A 20411-nucleotide genomic window follows, 5' to 3' on the forward strand; every position below is an offset into this window, starting at 1 on the left:
GTCATGGGACTGAAGAGGGCAGGGTCACCGCTGTGACTGGAAAGGGGGCTGAGGAGAATAGGCATGTTTTCCTCTGGCTTGGGGCAGCAGCCTTGCTCCTTTTCAGCTGAGGAGGGCAATGCCCTCGGTATCATCAGCTCTTCTGTTGTTCTGAGCTGGGCATCTGCTTTCTCTGATTCAGCATTTTACAGACAGCAGTTTCAGAATGTACTTCTAGAATATTAGACAAAAAGAGCTTTCTTCACTGTAGTAGCCCTGGGATCAGTTTTTAGGGATAAACCCCACAGTACAGATCTTGTGACTGTGGACACCTGGCCCAAAGATGGAGAGATCATGACCTGAATGTTGTTTAGAGAAGGGCGGCCACTGCATGCCTTACTGTCGGCACCCGGTGGCTGACAGACCCTGGAACCATGGACTCTGCTTCTGCTCGCCCCTCCATTCACAGACTCCTCCTCTCCCCAGGCTCTGCTCTTCTACACCAATGCCCTGGCAGAGGACGACGCAAGGCTACAGCAGGCTGCGTGCCTGGCGCTCAAACAGCTCAAGGTGAGCCTGACGTTTCCCCAACTAGTGGCTGACAGGGAAGCCTGCTGGTGGTTAGGGTTAGTTAACTTCAAAATGATTCCACTGGGGCTGGGCGTGATGGTTCACGCCTGTAATCCAAGCACTTTGGGAGGCTGAGGCAGGTGGATCACCTGAAGGCAGGAGTTCGAGACCAGCCTGGCCAAAATGGGGAAACCCTCTTTCTACTAACCATACAAAACCCCACAAAAACTAGGCATGGTGGCACATGCCTGTAGTCCCAGCTACTCGATACTTGAACCCAGGAGGCAGAGGCTACAGTGAGCCAAGATCACACCACTGCACTCCAGCCTGGGCAACAGAATGAAACTGTGTCTCTGAAAAAGAAAAAAAAAAAAATTCCACTGGGACCAAAAAAGGGTCAAGAAACACTGACAGCAGAAAAGCACATGAATAGACCGTGAGGTGGCTCATGCCTGTAATCCCAGCGCTTCAGGGTGCAGGGCAGGAGGGTCACTTGAAGCCAGGAGTTTGAGACAAGCCTGGGCAACATAGGGAGATCACCCTCTCTATAAAACGTAGAAAAAAATTTGGAATGGAGCATTCCCACAGTCAGTATTAAAAAAACAAAAAAAAAATAGGAAAAATTAGCTTGGTGTGGTGGTACGCGCCTATAGTCCCAACCACTCGGGAGGCTGAGATGGGAGGGTCACTTGGGCCCAGGATTTTTGAGGCTGCAGGGAGCCATAATCACAGCACTGCACTCCAGCCTGGGTGACAGAGTGAGACCCTGTTTCCAAACAAAACACCTAAATAAGCAGTTCTAGAGGAGCTGTCAGCTCCACTACCAGAAACTCTATGACAGCAATACTTAGTGGGCATTTGCTGTGGCTCTGGGTGAATATGCAGGCGGCCCCAGGAATTCACTTTCTGAGCTCCTGAATTACATGTTTTTTTTTTTTTTTGAGATGGAGTTTTCGCTCTTGTTACCCAGGCTGGAGTGCAATGGCGCAATCTCGGCTCACCGCAACCTCCGCCTCCTGGGTTCAGGCAATTCTCCTGCCTCAGCCTCCTGAGTAGCTGGAATTACAGGCATGTGCCACCATGCCCAGCTGATTTTTTGTATTTTTAGTAGAGACGGGGTTTCACCATGTTGACCAGGATGGTCTCGATCTCTTGACCTCGTGATCCACCCGCCTCGGCCTCCCAAAGTGCTGGGATTACAGGCGTGAGCCACTGCGCCTGGCCCTGAATTACATGTTTTAAAAAAGTCTGTTAAAAATCTTTTAAAGGGCCAGGGGCAGTGGCTCACACCTATAATCCCAGCACTTTGGGAGGCCGAGGCAGGCGGATCACGAGATCAGGAGATCAGGACTATCCTAGCTAACACGGTGAAACCCAGTCTCTACTAAAAATACAAAAACTAGCTGGGCATGGTGGCATGCACCTGTAATCCCAGCTACTCGGGAGACTGAGGCAGGAGAATCACTTGAACCCAGGAGGCGGAGGTTGCATGAGCAGAGATTGCGCCACTGCGCTCCAGCCCAGGCAACAGAGTGAGACTCTCTCAAAAAAAAAACAAAAAACAAAACAACTCTTTTAAAGAACAATCGGCTCATTGTGTGTGTGTGTGTATATATATGTATAAAATATAGAAAATATAGAGACAGAAAAGTTATCCATCATCCTAGCAGCAAGTAGCATAAACAACTGTTGACATTTTGGTATGCTTCTGTTAAAAGTTTGTGGGTGTGTGTGAGCATTTAAAATTGTTGATCTACAGTTTAAAAGCAGTCAACAAAATAAGAACATTCTGTGTTAGACTGGCAGCACTTTAATTTTTTTTTCTTTTTTTGAGATGGAGTCTCACTCTGTTGCCAGGCTGGAGTGCACCGGTGCAATCTCCGCTCACTGCAGCCTCTGCCTCCCGGGTTCAAGTGATTCTCCTGCCTCAGCCTCCTGAGTAGCTGCGATTACAGACACACACCGCCACCCCCAGCTAATTTTTGTATTTTTAGAAGAGGCAGGGTTTCACCATGTTGGCCAGGATGATCTCGATCTCCTGACCTTGTGATCCGTCTGCCTCGGTCTCCCAAAGTGCTGGGAGGTGTGAGCCACCGCACCTGACTTCTTTTATGTCTTTTCTTTTTCCACTTTAGAATACTTCATGAAGGGGCTATCAAGTATATACCTTAATTTAACCTACTTACCCACTCTCATAGGAAATAGTTTTTTAATCCTAAATAATGTCATTATGATCATGTTCGTGCATAAAGCTTTAAAAAGCCATGGAGTTCTGAATTATTTCCTCAGGCTAGACCCAATCCTAGAGCCAGAGATGAGCATTTTTGAGACTCTTGATAAATCCCATGGATGTGAGGGGATTTCCGCTTTCCCTCAGTCTCACCTGCATTTGGAATTGCCAGTTGCTAGACGAAAGGCAGTTCAATACAGATTAAACTCACTCGTCCCATTCGTTCTGGGATGAATCAACAGGAAATTCCAAGAGAAGCTGGCTAGGATCAGAAAACCAGCAAGGGCCGGGTGTCCAGCAGAGGGCGCTGCGGCACATGCCAGTCCTGGGCCCGCAGGAGCAGCCCCGGGTATGTGCCTGAGTCGGCGACGTCCTGGCACAGGCTGCCCTGGAGAGAGGAGGGTAAGGAGAGCGTGGGGGAGGTAGGAAGGTCCAGAAGGCAGCAGGCCACCTCCTTTTCAGCAGGCATCCAGGAAGACAAACTCTGCTAACAGCCTGACTCCCTAGCAGGTGTCAGGGCTGAAGAGGCGAGGCGCTTCGAGTCCAGAGGTACCTCTTATGAGCCTGAGGCCACCTAGGAAACCTGGAAGCCTGCAGAAAAGGGGTTGAGGCCCCAGAGACCACGCTAGGGCTGGCCCTGCAGGGCCGCTAAGTGGACTCTACCACTGTTGAGAACACGCCCTAAAGGACCCTCTCCCCTAACCTCGAACAGGGCGTTGAAAGCATCGACCAGATTGCCAGCCTGTGCCAGTCTGACCTGGAAGCGGTGCGGATGGCAGCCCGGGAAACCACACTGTCATTTGGTAAAGTAGCACATCCCCTGCAGCGCAGCGGGGTTCCTGGGGCCCTTAGAATCTGTGCGAGGCCACACCCAGCTCTCCTGGCTGGCAGAACGGCTCTGGAGCACCCCGGATAGGCAGCGTTAGCAGCCCTGGTGCAGAGCTGACCTCTACCCTTTGCAGCATTCTGCCAGGACAGGCCTCGTTCGTGGCTGGGGTGGCAGGGAGTGTTTGCTGTCTTCTCAGACTTTATGATCTTTGGGACAGAGGCCAGAACCAGGGCAGGGGTAGAATATCCTAGAGGTAAAGGCAAGGCCCCTGGGCAGCAGGAGTCACCAGGTGGGGGGCTCCTGCACATACACCCTCCCCCACTGCTTTGCAGAGACCACCAAGACCCATAGTCACTAAGCACTAAGGCCACCTTGGCCCAGGAGAGTAGGAAACGCCAAGGCAGCAGGAGCCAACCTGGTGACAGAGGCCTTTGCTATTTCAGGTGAAAAAGGACGGTTAGCTTTTGAGAGGATGGACAAACTCTGCTCAGAACAAAGAGAAGTCTTTGGCCAGGAGGCAGATGTTGAAATCACAGTATTTTAAAATATCCTGGCTGATGAGCAAGTCTCGCCTCGGTTTTTTTTGCTGCTGCTTGGCCTGCATGTAAAGCCTGAGCTCTGGGTAATGGTGCCATCTGCTCCTCTAGGAGTGTGAACTGCCCAGAGCTCTGCCTGAGGCTCCAGCCACTGACCCAGGGCATGGGCTGGTCTTTTGGACAGGACAGAAAAACGCAAGGCCACGTACAGCGTTCCAAGGGCTGCATGGCCTCAACGTCGCCCCCAACTTCTGGCTGAGGGTCTGTGTGACTTTCCCTGAGATGCAGAGCCGAGCCGCACTTGGCGGCCACCTACAAGAGGGCCAAGGCCAGGTAAAGTGAGGCCCTGAATAAAAGGCTCCATGATGAGGGTACAGAACTCCAGGCCTCCCTGCCGGTCAGCCACTCAGCACTTCTGGGTCAACAGACACTGGGATGGAGAAGGCTGCTCAAGTCATTTCAGCAGCAGCCAGCTGGCACCCCAGTGAGCTGGGGAAGGTGGGAAGGCACAAAGCCAGGGTTTCTACAGCCACACTCTCCGCTTGACCTGCAGCCGGCGTGCCATGGAGCCCACGGACAGCGGCTGCTGGACTGTGAACCTCACCCTCCCTATGCTCAGCAACACAAAGGGAAGAAGCCGCATCAGCCCAGGAGCCCTGAGCAGCACGGGGAGTAGAGCCGCTCGCTACCCAAATGCAATCCAGCTTCAGAGTCAATCGAGGGCCTCGTCAATAAACCGCTCCAGAAGCCATCAGCTGCCCTGAAGAAAGAGTTCGCTGAAGAACACGTTGCTTTATAGAAAGAAAATTAGTTTCCTATTTAAGTCTATTAGAAAAAAGCAAACCACATCCTGAGAGTCTGTTAATGTAGAGAGAACCTAGGCTTTGAGGGTGCTGTAACCACAGCATCAGAGAACTTTCCCATCCAAACTTCCTGTATATATATTGTGCTTTTTTGGTTTAACTTTTAGAAAACCTGGTTCATATGTTCAGTTCTCTGGAATTTCAATTAAACTATTTTAATTAGTGTTTTACTTTTTACCCAAAAGAGTAGACAGCGGTTGTTTCCTCAAATCCCTGCCAATGAGGGGGTCACTCCTGTGGTCTCGTGGGGCGCTGTGAGGACACTTGAAGGAGGGGCCTCAGGCAGCGGCTCTGGTAAACACCGTCTCTGGGCTTCGCCGCATGCTGGTGAAGGCTCCAGGCATGCTCACCCCATACGGGCATTCTGCAGCATGGCCTTTGCCCCATCCAATTTGTCAGTCCCCCTCCTCTTTTTTTAAGCAGCCGTACTAGCCTAGAGCAGGGGTCCCCAACCCCCAGTCCACACACCTGGTACTGGTCCAAGGCCTGTTAGGAACTGGGCTGCAGGGCAGGAGGTGAGCGGTGAGCGGGCATTACCGCCTGACCTCCACCTCCCGTTAGATCAGTTGCAGCATTAGGTTCTCCTAAGAGTGCAAACCCTATTGTGAACTGTGAGATCTAGGTTTTGTGCTCCTTATGAGAATCTGATGACCTGAGGTGGATCCCAAAACCATCCCCCACCACCCCCAGGTCTGTGGAAAAACTCTTCCATGGAGCCGGTTCCTGGTGCCAAAAAGGTTGGGGACCGTGGCCCTGGAGCAACCTCCCTCTTCTTGAAAGCTTAGATGACCTTTTTCATACCTGAAACGGTGGGGGCCACACTGACATCCGCAGCCCCAGGACCCTGTGGGGCCACATGACCACAGCCTGTCCTGCTGCTGGTCTCAGGAGCCTGGGCCTGCAGTCAGCTTTGAAACAGCTGAGGAACCTTGGAGGGTACAGGGGAACTCTTTGTACTGTTTTTGCAACATTTTGCAAATACAGTATTACTTCAAAACAAAAAGTCAAAATAAGTTTCCGGGGAATTTACACCGTTTAATTTTGTACACAAATGAAAGACTACCTTATTTCTAAGTCAATTCTGTATCAAATAGACTTTATGTACTGAGATGCGGTAACCATTGTCTCTTATAGGCAATTGGGTAATGGACACAGTTTTGAGATTACAACTTAAAACACTGTTCTTCAAACACCACTGATAACTTTGTGAAATTATCTGAGGGCCTATGCATGCCAAGTGTGGGTTTTGGGAAGGAAATGCGCTGAAGCCTACGGTGGTCAATAAGCTCCCAGTCAGGAAAGCATTGCAGCCTGAGGGCGCTGTCCACGCCGGGATGCTGAAGTTAATTCTGGGAAGTGGAAAACTCTAACCCCAGTTGACTGACATCTGTTTCACATCAGCAGGGATGGAAAGAAACAGGAGTCGCTCATCCAGGCTTAGGTCTATTAAGCAAAGAAAATGGGAAGCACCCCAAATTCATGTTCTTTAGAAAAAATTTTTATTGTTGCAGCTAAAAGGCAAACCCATCATGAATATGGCAAGTTGGAAAACTGTACAGTCTGACAGTTCTGTGAGGTCACAGAAGACCCTGAGACATGCCCCCCGCCCACCCGGTCATGCAGCCACGTATCCACACACACCTGAAAAGGTATTATACCAAAACACCTCGCTTTTTTTTTTTTTTATTTTTGTAAAAATGGTTTATTCCACGGCCATTGTAAAAAATAATGACCTGATGAGTAAATATCGGCTTAAGGCATATAGCAGAGCAGCTCGCTACCTCTCCAACATCCGGGGAACAGGCTGGAGAGCCCCAGCCGCTCTCCAGGGTAGGCGGTTAACCAGTACGTCCATTTTGAAATGCTACTATATATACACATCCAAACTACTACATACATATACAGGACTTAAAAACAACAAGCCCAGCTCAGAATGCTTACAGCCTGGCACCTAAGCCTTATCCACACCTCACCACAGCTCTGCGGGGTGACGCCTCGAATGTTCCCATCACAGAATCTCTGTACTGGCTTCTACCACGAGAAAGGCAAAATGTGAAAATGCTGGCAAGGGAGTAGCCCCGGAGCTACAGCTGCCGTGTTTTTCTTGTTAAAAAGCCACTTAATGTGGAGGTCTTCAGTTCCTTTTGCAGGAAGAGTCGTGAGCACCAGCAGGCCCCCCACAGAGTTCGAGGGTGGGGCAGACACGCCTCTCTCGGCAAGGTGAACCAAGGCAGAGACGGCAGCAGGCTGCCTAAGGGACCGTCACCCAGGCTGTTTAAGAAGTGTGGTTTCCAGCAGTTGCCTCTCTTCCAAATCACAGTTTGCTCAAGTAGAGTGCTGACTTGGAATAGTGGAGGCTGATCCCAAATGTGGGGGGGGGGGTCCCCTGCTTGCCTCAATCATGTCCAGAGTGTGAGGTGTGAATATGGCTTCCATACCCTTGGAATGTCTGAGTTACAGCGAGACCCTGCTGTACCAGGACAGGCCGGGCCTCACCAGGAAGTCACTAGAGTGTCATGCCAGGAATCCGGCAAATGCCTATTCCTGGAAAACTGTACCCTATTGCTGAGTGACAATGACTTCAGCAACAGGCTTAGGAACCACAGCCATGTAATGATCAGGTCATGCACAGGCAGGGTAGACTTGGACATGGGCACATGAGTAAGCGGAGATCCAAGTTTCTCATTTCAAGCACATAATTTTCATCAGGACACAAGAAGACCATACATGCATTCTAATACACTTGGGGGAGTGGTGATCGAGAACTAGAGCTAGCAGATAAGCGGGACTAAGTCATCTCACATCATGTTTCTTATTAAATACCCACGTGTTCATTATATATTATAGCATTGTTCTACCTTCTCACGTTACCCACAATATCACTAAATAACGACTGCTTACAACCGTCCTCCTTCCCAGTACTGGTCTGACGCAGCAGGCCCATGGCAAAGTCTTCCATTCCCAGTACTACCTGAGGATTGATTATTGTACTTTTTGATAAAGCCCTTGATGCAAGGCTGACATCAAAAAATTTTAATACATTATTGGTTCAAGAAAATGCTAGTGCACTATGGACGCCTTTAGGGGAAAGTTGTTTAAATAAATATGGAGTGGAGAGTTGCTCCCTGCAGATTCGAGGGGGGCTGTTGGTGTGCCACCCGCTGGGCTGCTCCAGGTAGGAGCCCTGGGGGGGGGGGCCCGGGACGGGTGCAGGCCCCTTCCCTCTGCGCCACCAGCAGGGTCCTCTCCTTCACTCTCCTCAAAAAATGGCTTGTGGATTTGGTACTCGAAGGGGAAGGGAAAAAAGTAAAAGGATGAGGGGTGAGACACACATTCAGGGAAGATGGGTTTTAGTGCAGAACCAACGTCCGTCAGGGGCCCGGCTCTCTACGCGGTCCGGCGGCCCTTACCTACCGCGGCATGCCTGCTAGTCGGGCGTGGGCTCTGCAGGCAGAGGCGGACAGTGGGTGGAGGTGGAGTGGAGGAGGGTCAGGCTATGTGTTGCTGTTGAACAGGAACTGGAATGAAACCAAACAGTTCAGATGAGCCCAGACCCGCACCTGCAGAGCTGTCGCCTCATGCATGACCCCGGCCACACCCCCCAGCAACTCCAACCTCTGAGGGAGCAAAAGGGGTTTTGGTTTTTCTTTTTACAGTAGCCCCCTCTCCCCAAAAATCACCCCCAAGGAAAAAATTGTTTGCATTTTGCAAAACCATCTGATGTACTCGGCCACCTGGAAAGAGGTAAAATATTTAAAATGATGGAACAGTCTGAGGTCATTTCCGTGGCCAGAGCTCTGAGGCTAGTCCTCTCTTCCCCTTACTTAACAGCAACACACGTCTACCGTGAGGATTTCTGCTGAAATGGCACTTCTCCCAATGAGGTGGAGCCCGCTTCTCTGAATCAACAGCGGGTTGACAAGCCGATGGCCACCCTGACCCCAAGGCAGAGGCCTGGCGGAAACCCATTTATGGGGATGGGGTGATGAGGGCTGGTACATGAGCAACATGGCTGCCACAGGAGGGAGCAATGGAGAAAGGACAATGGAAACCCAGCAGGGACACCCTGAGCAGAAGCAGAGGCAGGTTTTGTTTTCTAGATGGCCTTTTGCTGCTGTTCTTCCTACTGTGGGAAAGCTCGAAGCCCCTGTCCTGGCTCAGTGTGCACACAGCTGAGGGGCCTGAGCGCAATAGCGTCCTAACCCTCTTCTCCAAGGGAGTTTACATTCATAAAAGTTTGGGATTCCTTCCCTGGGAAATCAAATATAAATTATATAGCTGATTATATCACCTAAGGGTATGAGAAAGTTTCATAAGTGCCTAGAGCTTTTTTTTTTTTTCCCCTAGAAATAACAAAAAGCTGCTTTTTATAAAGGTTAAAAACAACAATGTGTTGTAACTCTATTTTTTTTTCAAAAACAAATGAACAAAAAAAAAAAAAAAAAAAGAGAGAGAGAGAGAGAAACAGACATATTTGGCATTTTCTCTACTTACTCCTGAATAGGTTAAGGCCCTGAGATTAGACTCTTATATTCTTGGGACCAGAGGGCTCCTTAAAACCCAGTGCATCGATCCTTAATTCTCTTGTTAGCCCTTCCACAGTTCCAGACTTTTAAAACCTTTGCTCTGTTTCTTCTGAGACTGGCTCAGATGCGCCACAGAACTGAATCCTACCATCGGGCTAGCGGCCAGTGCTCTCTGCACACGCGCACCTTGCCAGCGCGTCTGTCAGTGGAAACATACCCTGTAGCACAGGTACGCGCCGGCCGTGAGGACCGTAGCCATGCACATGTTGACCAGGAAGGGCTTCCAGTGAGTCAGAGCATGGTCCTCCTCCTTCTCGGGTGGTGACGGCTCTCCTTTGGCTGGGAAGGCAGCCTGGGCACCTCGAAGACTTCCCCCCACGACCCGACTTCTAACTTCAGTGTCTTGACTCATGCTGAGGAATCAGAGGGGCAGGGATGGGTTACTCACTTGGGAGAAAATGAAAGGCAAGGATGCTGCTACCGTGGCAGGAACTCTAGGAAAAAACAAGCCACACATAGACAGAGTAGGCTGATGTTAACCCTCCCAGCCAGACAGCCCCCTCTGCTTGGAGGGACGGCCAGGCCAGGGCCCACATCAGCCTGCAGTCCACTTGTCACCCCTCCCCCAGGTACTTCAGACAGCAACCACACCCAGGGCAGGGAGCATGGGTGCTTGGGCGAGCGGTCACTGATGATCTAGCTGGAGGCTCCACTGGTGTTCACACTATTGTGTGACTTGCTTTCTCATGTGCTGCATTTGCAATGTCTGGCCACATCAGTACACACCCACACCTCATTCTTTAGGAGCTACGGGACATCCCAACACGCAGAGAGAACATAATTGATCAGATCGCTGGTTATAGCATTGGCTCGTCTCTAATTTTTCACTACTACAAACAATGCCACAACACACACCTACCTACACATATCTTTACATGCTTGTTTTGAGAATGGCTACAAGGTACATTTCTCCATGTATACAACTGCTGGGTCAGAGTAAGGACATGTCTTAAAACCTCCCTCCAGAAAGCAGGGACCAAGCCACGGCCAGCAGTGACATCTCTCAGCTGGAACTAACACCTACTTGTTCTGCAAGCTTTCCGTGCACGGCCACCTCCTGCAAGCAGCCTTCACTGACAACCACAGCACACACGTCTATCATACCACTGTCTGTGGGCCCCCACCAAAATAGGCTTTGGGTCTGCCTCTTTTCCAAAAAGATGGTCTAGAACACAGACCAGGGGACATGGGGACATGTGGACATGTGCTAGTTAACTCAGTGCTCCACACATATCAATAGGTACGCAATAATAGTTGTCAAACTGCAAGGAAGTAAAATGGGAATTTAATCAATACCACATAAAAAAGGTTACATTCCCCAAATGACTACTGTGGGGACTGAAAGTACATGGACATCACATTTCAGGGCTGGCCGGAAGCCTGGCGGGGGCGGGGGGGAGGGCAGAAAAATGCTACTCAGTGGCACTAAGCCACTCATTCCAACAAGCACCACAAGGTGGCACTAGAAGCCCACAGAAGTCCCCCGTTCCCCAGGGAGGTGGAAGCGCTGCCTGCCAGCAGGGGGCCTCGTTCACAGGGTCTCAGCACCAGCGTGTGATTCTAGAACAGAAGGTCATTTCCCCTTACCCCAGCAAGCTGGGACCCAATCATATTACCTTTCCATGCTGTAGCGTGTGGCATTTAAGGGGCTTCCTGTTTCTTCCTTGACGGGGCAGCCTTTATCCTCCCCGGTCTCATCCTTCACCCACTGGTGGTTTGGGAAGAAATCCCTGCATTTCCCATTGTGTGGCTCCAGGATTCGTTTTGGTGGCCGGGGAGGCGGGGGGACATGCTCAGGTGGGGGCTCCACATCCTCATGGGAAAGCTCCTTCCACTGATCCTTGAAAGAGCAGCAAGAGGAAGTCCTATTAGTGTTGGCGTTGGCTGTTTTGTCAGGAAATCCCTTCACGTGAGCGGAGGTGATGGCTTGGCAAGGGGCTCTCGGCTTCTCGGGCTGCAGCCATATACCGGGAAGATGAAATCTTTTGAAAATAAAATCTCTTCTCCTATCGATGCTCTCTACGTGAGCACTTCAAACACACAAAGTGGAACGTGGTGAACGTTCTGACAACTCTCTAGCTATTTTAAACATGAAGGGCAGCTACACCAGATGGTGTCTGAACTGTTAAACTGACAGCCTCCTTCAAGGACGAAAAAGTTAAAACGGTCACACCTGGATTCAAAGAAAAGCAATGCTGACCTGCACGGAAGAGTCTCCCATGATGAATTTGGCCCCTTCGATCACAGCCAGGTAGGAGAAGCGCAGCTGGTCTGCTGTCTGGATCAGCCCCATCCGAAACTTCCTCATTTCTAATAGCACTTTCTTGATATCAACAGAAGAAGGGTCTTTCCTTTTGTCCATCTGAAAGCCAGAGAGGAGACGTAAGTCAGCTAGGTCCCATTCTCACGGGCAATGTGACTAACATGTTAGGATGTCTGTCCCCTCCCAACGTCATGCTGAAATGGGATCCCCAGTGTTGGAGGTGGGGCTGGGTGGCAGTTGTCTGGGCCAGGGGGTGGGTCCCTCATGAAAGGCTTGGTACCCTCCCTGACATAATGTGTTTGCAGAGATCTGGTTGTTAAAGAGTCTGGGACCTTCCCCATCTCTTACTCCTGCTCCCCTTCACCTTCCACCAGGACTGAAAGCTCCCTGAGGCCTCCCTAGAAGCCAAGCAGAAGCTGGTGCCATGCTTCTACAGCCTGCAGAACCATGAGCTGGTTAACCTCTTTTCTTTATAAATTACCGAGTCTCAGGTACTCCTTTAAAGTGACGCAAAAACGGACTAACACAGAGACTTTCTGTATTTCAGAAGAGGAATGCTCCAGTTTCTACTTGGGAAAAAACATCAAGGCAGAGCAGGTGGAAGAATTCCCTGGGACGCCCACAAGGGCCTCCTTACCAGCAAGAGGCAGGTATCAGCCAGACAGAAGGTCCCAGACCTGCCGATGCCTGCACTGCAGTGCACCACAACGGGGCCGTGCTCCGGGCTGAGTGATCCCGACTCTCGGACTTTGAAAAGAAAGTTCAGGAATGAGGCTGGCGATTCGGGGACTCCAAAGTCAGGCCATGTGGTATAGTGGAAATGTAAGATCTCTCGAGTTTCTTGAGTCTGAAAGAGAAAAATTCTCATGATGGTTCTCAGAGAATCATTTGTACAGAAATCACTAGTTCCAAGTTCACTTAGAGTCACCTTCCAGTCATCGACCTCTAAGAGGAACATTAATTTTCAGGCTTTCTCCCAGGGTCCACGCACTCAGTCAACAAACACCATGCCCTGGGGCCAGGCCCTGGGCTTGAGGCTGAACCCTCAGGGTGCACCTGCTTAGACTTCACGTCCCTTAGGATCGAAGAGTCCCCCCACCTCTTTTCACTGATGTCCCTGTCACTTCCACTGTCTATATGGTTACAACTGGTTTCTCGTCATCTCACGAGTCACAATGATGCTGTGCAGCCACCCACAAAAATCTTGTCATAAAGCCCTGCAACGCCTCCTGTGAAAGAGTGAACAAGGAACAGCAGGTGAGGCACTGGCTCTGGGCAACTTTCAGACGGGGCTTTAAGATGATCTGGAAGTTTCAGAGGATTGTCACTTTAGAGGAAAAAGTAACAGACTTGGTCTCCAAAGAGTGGTGACCCCAAGGTGTGGCTCAACGCCCAGCTGAAGGGGCAGTCAACACGGACGACATCGGTCCATGAACTAAGTGTGTCCTGTGCGCTGGCGCTACGTCTCCCAGCAACTGATCCAGGCAGGTACTCCCATTTTTCTGATGAGCAGGTGGACGCTTGGAGGCAAGAGTCCACGCTCAGAGGCTGCTGCAGACAGTTTCGAAAGGAGGACCACAGCCCTTGCCCCAGAGTCTCTTCCCCTGGCTGGGTCTGCCCCAGAGGAACAGAAACAACAGCATGGGGTCTGTTTCCAGGTCTGCTTCTTCCTTGAGGCTTCCAGCAGCTGTGATGAAAAGGCAGCCCTCGCAGGAGGGGAGTGTGCAAGATCTTCAATGACCTAAGAGCTCACAGGAAATGGGAACCAGTCACCTGGTAAGCAAGGCCCTGAGAGGGAAAGGGCTCCAGAAGTGAAAGTCTCCTGACATGGGCCCAGGAAGGCAGCCACAGACAGGAACTGCACCAGCCTAGAGAGCTTCCCTGCGGCCTGGTGCCAGGGCCACCTGGAGAGCAGCTGACAGCAGGATTCAGGCCACAGACCTGCTTACGATGCCTTCCTTCACTTGATGAATGCCCACGCTATGCCAACCATGTGCCAGTTACTGTGCCAGGGAGGCGGGGGCAAAGATACCACCTCACCCTCACAGAGCTCATGGTATAGTTACTAGGATTTCCCCGACTCTGCTGGGATGAGAACATGCAACACAGTATACAAAATTAGCCCTGCCCCAGCCATTAAATACACCAGTAAATAATATTTAATATCTATTCAATATTAAATACAGTATCTTACACAGAACAAGGAGAAATTTGTGTGCGTTAGGATAACTGCTAGAATCACACTAGGTAATACCATCATTCTTCCCTCTCTAGAAAATCATATCCAATAACCTTAATGACATTAAAGAAAAAGAAATACTTCTTCTATTTGGGGGGTGGGGGCAGGCGGGGAAGAAGAAAAGCACTTAAAATGTATTTTAAAACTGAGTAAGAAGCAAGCATGCCAAAAGCAAGTTTTCTTTTAATCCTCCTAGGTGTGGGTTACCACTCGCTGACACCCTCCCTCACACCTGCCCACCTCTTTCACAAGGAATTCATTCCAGCATTGTGCTAGAGCAGACAGCCATGGCTGAGAAAAGTCTTTTAAAAACAAAGTCTGTTGGAGCAAACAGATCCTAACACCAAAACTTCGGAGCTGGGTGTATGCGCTCTGCCAAGCAAAAAGCACACAGCTCTTGTGCTCTCTTTAAATTCAGTTTCCCTCAACAAGCAGGAGTTTACCAGAAGTCACTCTCAATGTCAGCCTTGCAAATGCTAAAAAGCATTCTTTTTAAAGTCTACTGCATAAATCCTCCAGCACATTCCAACACGTTGCCCATGATACTCCTGAGAATCCTCCAGAAAGTGCCTCCATCCATCATACTCAGAGACCCTCTCTGCCCTGCCAGGGCTTTGGCAGGGCTGGTGGCTCTCGTGCCGCCACCACCAGAGGGCAGAAAGCACTCTCAGCAGCTGCACTGTTGCCGTCCTCAGGAGCCAGGCAGCCCAAACCTCTTCTCTACTTCCTGGTATCCTGTGCTAAATTCTAGATCTTACTTCTACTTTTTTTTTTTTTTTGGAGACAGGGTCTTGCCCTGTCACCCAGGCTGGAGCACAGTGATACATAGCTCACTGCAGCCTTGAACTCTTAGGCACAAGCAATCCTCCTGCCATCAGCCTCCTGAGTAGCTGGGGTTATAGGAGAGCACCACCTTGTCTGGCTAATTGTTTTTTTGTAGAGACAGGGGTCTTGCTATGTTGCCCAGGCTGGTCTTGAACTCCTGGCCTCAAGTGATCCTCCTGGCCTCAGCCTCCCCAAGTGCTGGGATTAAAGATGTGAGCCACCGCACTCGGCCTACAACTCGGAACGACAGGAGCCACAATGACTAAAAAGCAGTGCTTAAGAAGGGGAGACATGGGGTCACCCAGAAGCAGATCCCTCCCCTGCGACACAGCCCTGGAGCCCCACTCCACACAGTCTCCCCGTGGCTCCACCTTCCCGTCAGACAAAGCCCATGCTACACACCCATGGTAACTGCTAACCCTTCCCATGCAGGACCTCCCAGGGCCCTCGCAAAACCTGAGTTCGACAGAAGAGACCAAGACATGGTGAGAAGTGATGTCCCTTGCTCCAAGCTGATGGGCTGATAAGGTGGGGCCAAGGATTCGACCCAGCTAGGTTCCAGAGGCTGGTGGCTGGTCAGCTTTCACTGGTGCCCCAGGGGCTGCCTCACGCTCCCTCCACTGTTCCCCACAATGGCATGAACTCCTCCAAGTTCCGGCTCCAGGGGAATGATTCTGAAGCTCCAGGAGCAGAGCCTTCAGTGGCAGTGCTGCTTACCACAATGCCTTGCCATGTTCTGATACCAACTTTTACCAAGCAAGTAGCTGGTGTTATAAACTCTTCCTACAACAATAAACCCAAGACCTGGCCCAGAAAACTTCCACTAGCTAAGAAACCAGAGTGAGCCCGGGACCCCTTCTTCTCTCCCTTCAGACTCAAAAGACTGAGGACCACCAAGAAGGCAGCACGTTTTGCTGGGACTTGCAAGCTGCTGCTTCAGTCCCTCTGCAGCTGCACAAGCAGGAACCAGTCTTCTGGGTAAGAAACTCTTTCCCTAAGAACTGCTGTTAAAGGTCAGAAAGAGCACTATGGCCTCCACTCTCCCGGACACTCCGGGGCACTCGGCAGGTACACAAGTAAGTCCCGCTCACCACAGTGCCAAAACCACATCTTGCTGGGGTATACAAGAGCCAGGAACACTGGCATTAGGTAATATCACCCAAGGGGGAAAAGGAAGCTGCAGTGCTGAAGGGCATGCCACACTTACTGTAAGGTTTTCCAATTCTAGCTGTCGAACTGTATAATATGACTTGATATCTTCAGAGATCAATGTTAATTTCAAATTTGTGTCTTCAAAGATCATTTCTTTTTCTTCTTTTTGTGGCCAGTACTGTGCGCATTTTAACTAGGGGAACAAATAACAGAGAATTAGTGTGAGCAACCATTTTCCTATGGCAGGAGACTTGGAGCACATTCCACAAGCTTCATAGTAACCCAAAGGCCTGGGGTTTTCTGAACGTGGAAGTCATGATCAGCAGAGATGCCTGCCTCATGGGGAGCTGGGTGTGGAGGCACGAAGCTGCTGACCGGGGCCAGTTGTGTGGACAGGGCTCAGACTTCCAAACCCTTCAGCTCCCCAGTCAAACACGGCAATGAGGTCCTGCAGGGCTCTGATCCTTTCTTACTGTCGACAAGGTGAAGCCAGCCTGTACAAAAGGCTTCAAAACTCCTCTACATAGCCATTTCAAACATTACCCAGGACCTGATCAGGGCTGCTGGCATAGAATGCAGGTGCCTTACCCTGCACAGAAAACTCACACGCAATTAAAAATAAAAGCAGGAGAGACGGCAGGTGAGGCCGTTTGGAGAGGCTGAAAGGCTGTCACCAGATGCAGACGAACTTTCAGAGAAGGTTGGAGAGGCTCCCCAGGACTTGCCCTTTCATTCTCGTTTGGTTTAGTTCATTCAGAAAAATACTTTTGATGTTACATTTTGATAATCTCAGAAACTACTTGATGTTCTCAATTTAAATGCAGCTCATTAAATTTGTCTTTAAAACAAGCAAATTTATGAAAATTTGGTTTCATTTAGGGTCAAGACAAAAACTGACTCGCGTTTAGTGACATTTTACTTGAAGTAAGTTTCTGCCTCAGTTACACAAACGTTTCTGCTCGTGGATAACTGTTGTGGAGAAAAATGGCAGGTCAGCAGGGGTAGAGCTGATGGGTCAGCCCGACCATGTGCCTAGACAGAGGGAAAGTCAAAGCCCTCATGATTTTCAGCAAAAGAACTGTCAGCGTGTGTCAACAGCTCTTTGGCAAACGACACTTGCAGGTCACGTGCACTGACCCACTCAATACCTCCTCTGGGGCAAAGGATGGTGTGGGTGAAGGGAGCTGCTTCAGGGCCAGCTGTCTGTCAGGAGAGACTCCTGTGCCCAGCAGTGACAAGGTGGACTTTGGGGGAGGGTTGAGGGGGAAATGCTATGGACATGCAGCAGGAATTCCAAAGAGGGAAATGTTTCAGGTCAGCCAAGGTTACAGGAAAGGGAGATCAGAGAAAGCTCTGTGCAAGGGGCCGGTTTTGGAGGGTGACTAGGATTTCCTAGGCAGTGACTGCAAATAAGCCAGGCTGAAAAGAGCAGCTGGAGAAGGGGCCAGCAGAGGCCCAGATCACAGCTGACTGGCAGCAGGCCCAGGGACCTGTGGCATCATCTGGGGGCAATGAGAAGCCGGGAAGCACTCGAGGAGGGTGAATACAGAACCTCAAATGCCTACTGGTCCAGCTCTACTGAAGCTGGAAGCTGCCCAAAGACCAACCAAAGCAAAATGTGGGAGAAACAAATTAGGAAACAGCTGGTTGTGATGCCAGCATGGCACCAAACTTCACAGGGCCAGACCAGAAGCCAACAGAGCTTTCTCAAGAGTCTGGACACGGGCCTGTCTGAAATCTTAGCTAGTTTCACCCATGTGACCTCCCTGGATCAGTTATGGGTTGCCAAAAGTGAACCCTTGAATGGGGACAATCTGTCACCATTGAAGCAATTCTGCCACTCTACATGAAGGCGCTAATTATATGGCAAGACCCCCACTTAGCCAGAGTGAGTGTGGCAGCTGAAAGCAGGAACTTAGAAGAACGTGAAAAGATGAATTACTCCCACACTTCTAACAACTAGATCAATGCCTCAAGAACACAGAAATGAGACTGATATGACAGGTTCCACACAACCTATGCTGGGGTGGGCATTCCACACAGTGAGCAGACAGAGAAGGTAGCAAAGAACAGAAATGCAGGAGGAAGAGGCCACCATTCCTCATCTCATGAGCAGGGTAGATGAGTCTTAAAACTCACCTCCAGACAGCAAGCACTCACTTTCAAAACCAAACCCGACACCTAATAACCCTCTGTAATCTGGGTAAAGACTAATGCTTTGCAAATCTACAACTGAGGAATCTGGAACACAACTGTCAACCACCCAATATTTTTTTTAAAGGACTCTTAGGTGTCTATAACAACAAGCTATGCTCTGTCATTTCCAGTAGAAATGTTTGTTTTAAAAGGGACAAGATCACTACTTCCAGTTACCCTATTATATTGATATACACTGCCATGAAAAGTAGATTGATTTTTATTAGAATGCAGTCCTTCCTTCACCACGCCTCAAATTGAGTCATATCTTAGGCTGGCACCAGAGGAACATGGTGATGCCAACATGCTGGCATCGCTTGTGGCTATTTCCACCACGAAGACAGATGTTAGAGTCCTTGAGGCCTTCCCAAACTAGTGGGCAGGCGATGTTAGGAAAACCCATGAAAGACATCTACAGCAACCCTGTGTGTGACAGGTAACTTGGTTTCACCAGAAATTATTAACACAGAGAACTAAAGTATGAGAGAAAAATGAATTTTATGGGCCCTGCGACACAAAATGCAATGCCTTGTGCATGAAAGCAAACAGCAGCTTGGTAATGATTTTAGGAGGGAGATACAGGTGATATTCTGCAATGGCCAATTAAACTCGTCTTGCTTACTTCCCCCAGCTAAACAACAATCCCAGCCCTTACGCCATGCACAGCCTACACTGACATGTCTAAAGTCAATCCTTAAATTGAACTAGTGACAACTCTGGCCATCTGGATGGATGACCCCAGTCTAACACACACAATCATCTTCTGCATAACTGGCTTCCAGGGCCCAGGGTCCCAAAAGATAATAGGCATGTTTGCCAAAAGAGTGAGCATCCTCCACTACTTGGTGAAGGAAGGAAATCAGAAAACAAGTATGCATTCAATGAAAACTCCCCCAAAGCTGGTTTTACCGTGAGCTGTGTGGATCACTTATAATTAGACTAGCTGAGCAAATAAGATGCTGTAACTTCTCATGATTTTTCCCAGCCAGCCCTCTGGGAGGGATAATGCAGATACAGAATTGAAAATGTTGATCCCAAAGAAACTTTAAGAATCTCAAACCATACATTGCTTTTCATGCCAATTTGCATGCCCAAGTAACCCTCGAGTGGAATGGGATACTTACAAAGGAAAGCAGGGACTGCTGGCCAGTTATCACAGTAACTACAGCAAAGCCAGCCAGCTGTTTCTGATGCCACCACAGTAACCCAAAGGGAAAGGTTGTCACAGTGGATCTGTGGGCCATTTATGGCCACAGACAACGAAGCACAGGGCCTGATGAAGCTCGAACACGTAACTACAACACTGGACACCGCTCGAACATGTACCTACAGTGCTGAACACCACTCAAACAGGTAACTACAGCATTGGGCATTGCTCCTTGCTGTAATGTGACAACCACCGCTAAAGCAAACCTTGTGCTCACAGCAAAGAGGGTCAGCCAAACATTTGGCAATAAAGAAGTAAAAAAGCAAGTGCTACTGTATCTGGTAATTTCTGAATAAATGTCTTGATTTAAAATTCCCAACCCTCAATACCATCTAGAGCAATGGTTCTCAACCAGGGGCAATTTGGCCTACCAGGGGGCACTGGACAAAGTCTGGAGTCTAGACAGAAACACATCTGATTGCCACATCTGGGGAGGGGGTGCTACTGGCATCTGGTGGGTAGAGGCCAGAGATGCTGCTAAGCATCCTACAAAGCCCAGCAAGCCGCTCCCTGCTCCATCCCTAGCAGAGAAATGATCCATCCCAAGAGTCAGTGGTGCTGAGGGTCGGAAGCCTGCAGATGGCGCTGTGCTGAACGCTCCCACGGGCAGCCAGGCTTCCCCTCCCTCGCAGTGTGCTGTGAGAACCTAATGCTTCCTTTCTTTAATTCAAAATTGCTGACAAGTGGTGAAGGGTGGGGGTTTGCTTCACATTTGTAACTTAACGTTTTACTAATCGTGCTACTAAGGAAGGAAGAAAAAGTTTAAGAACCACCTTTCCCTGAAAAAAGTATTTTCTAAAACATGATACATTATATCATCAAGGGAACACTCAGGCAAGCTCCCTATCTGTTATTGTTGGGCAAATAAATACTTTCATTAGGCAAAGGCGGGGGGGGGGGGGGGGGGGGGGGGGGGGGGGGAGAAAAAAAAAAAAA

General features: G+C 49.7%; 2 protein-coding genes across 6 annotated transcripts in view; one reads left to right on the plus strand and one right to left on the minus strand.

Moving 5' to 3' along the window:
- RIPOR3 (RIPOR family member 3) overlaps positions 1-5184 on the plus strand; it is a 104356-nt gene extending 99172 nt beyond the window's left edge. For all 5 annotated transcript variants that reach the window (XM_032256007.1, XM_032256009.1, XM_032256008.1 and 2 more), the window contains 3 exons: positions 466-549; positions 3492-3582; positions 4052-5184. In XM_032256007.1, the coding sequence (XP_032111898.1) occupies positions 466-549; positions 3492-3582; positions 4052-4152 (276 nt within the window). In that variant the 3' untranslated portion in view covers positions 4153-5184. The remainder of the gene's footprint in view (positions 1-465; positions 550-3491; positions 3583-4051) is intronic.
- Positions 5185-6483: 1299 nt separating this feature from the next.
- The window catches only part of PTPN1 (protein tyrosine phosphatase non-receptor type 1), a 76252-nt gene continuing 62324 nt past the window's right edge, over positions 6484-20411 (minus strand). Inside the window, exons 5-10 of the mRNA XM_032256013.1 lie at positions 16128-16265; positions 12494-12703; positions 11794-11955; positions 11210-11433; positions 9751-9946; positions 6484-8525 (exon numbers count right to left, since the gene is read on the minus strand). Coding sequence (XP_032111904.1) covers positions 8502-8525; positions 9751-9946; positions 11210-11433; positions 11794-11955; positions 12494-12703; positions 16128-16265 — 954 coding nt within the window. The 3' untranslated portion in view covers positions 6484-8501. The remainder of the gene's footprint in view (positions 8526-9750; positions 9947-11209; positions 11434-11793; positions 11956-12493; positions 12704-16127; positions 16266-20411) is intronic.

This window comes from Sapajus apella, unplaced genomic scaffold (genome assembly GCF_009761245.1).
Source record: "Sapajus apella isolate SASKATOON/1434 unplaced genomic scaffold, GSC_monkey_1.0 scaffold92, whole genome shotgun sequence".
NCBI lineage: Eukaryota > Metazoa > Chordata > Mammalia > Primates > Cebidae > Sapajus > Sapajus apella.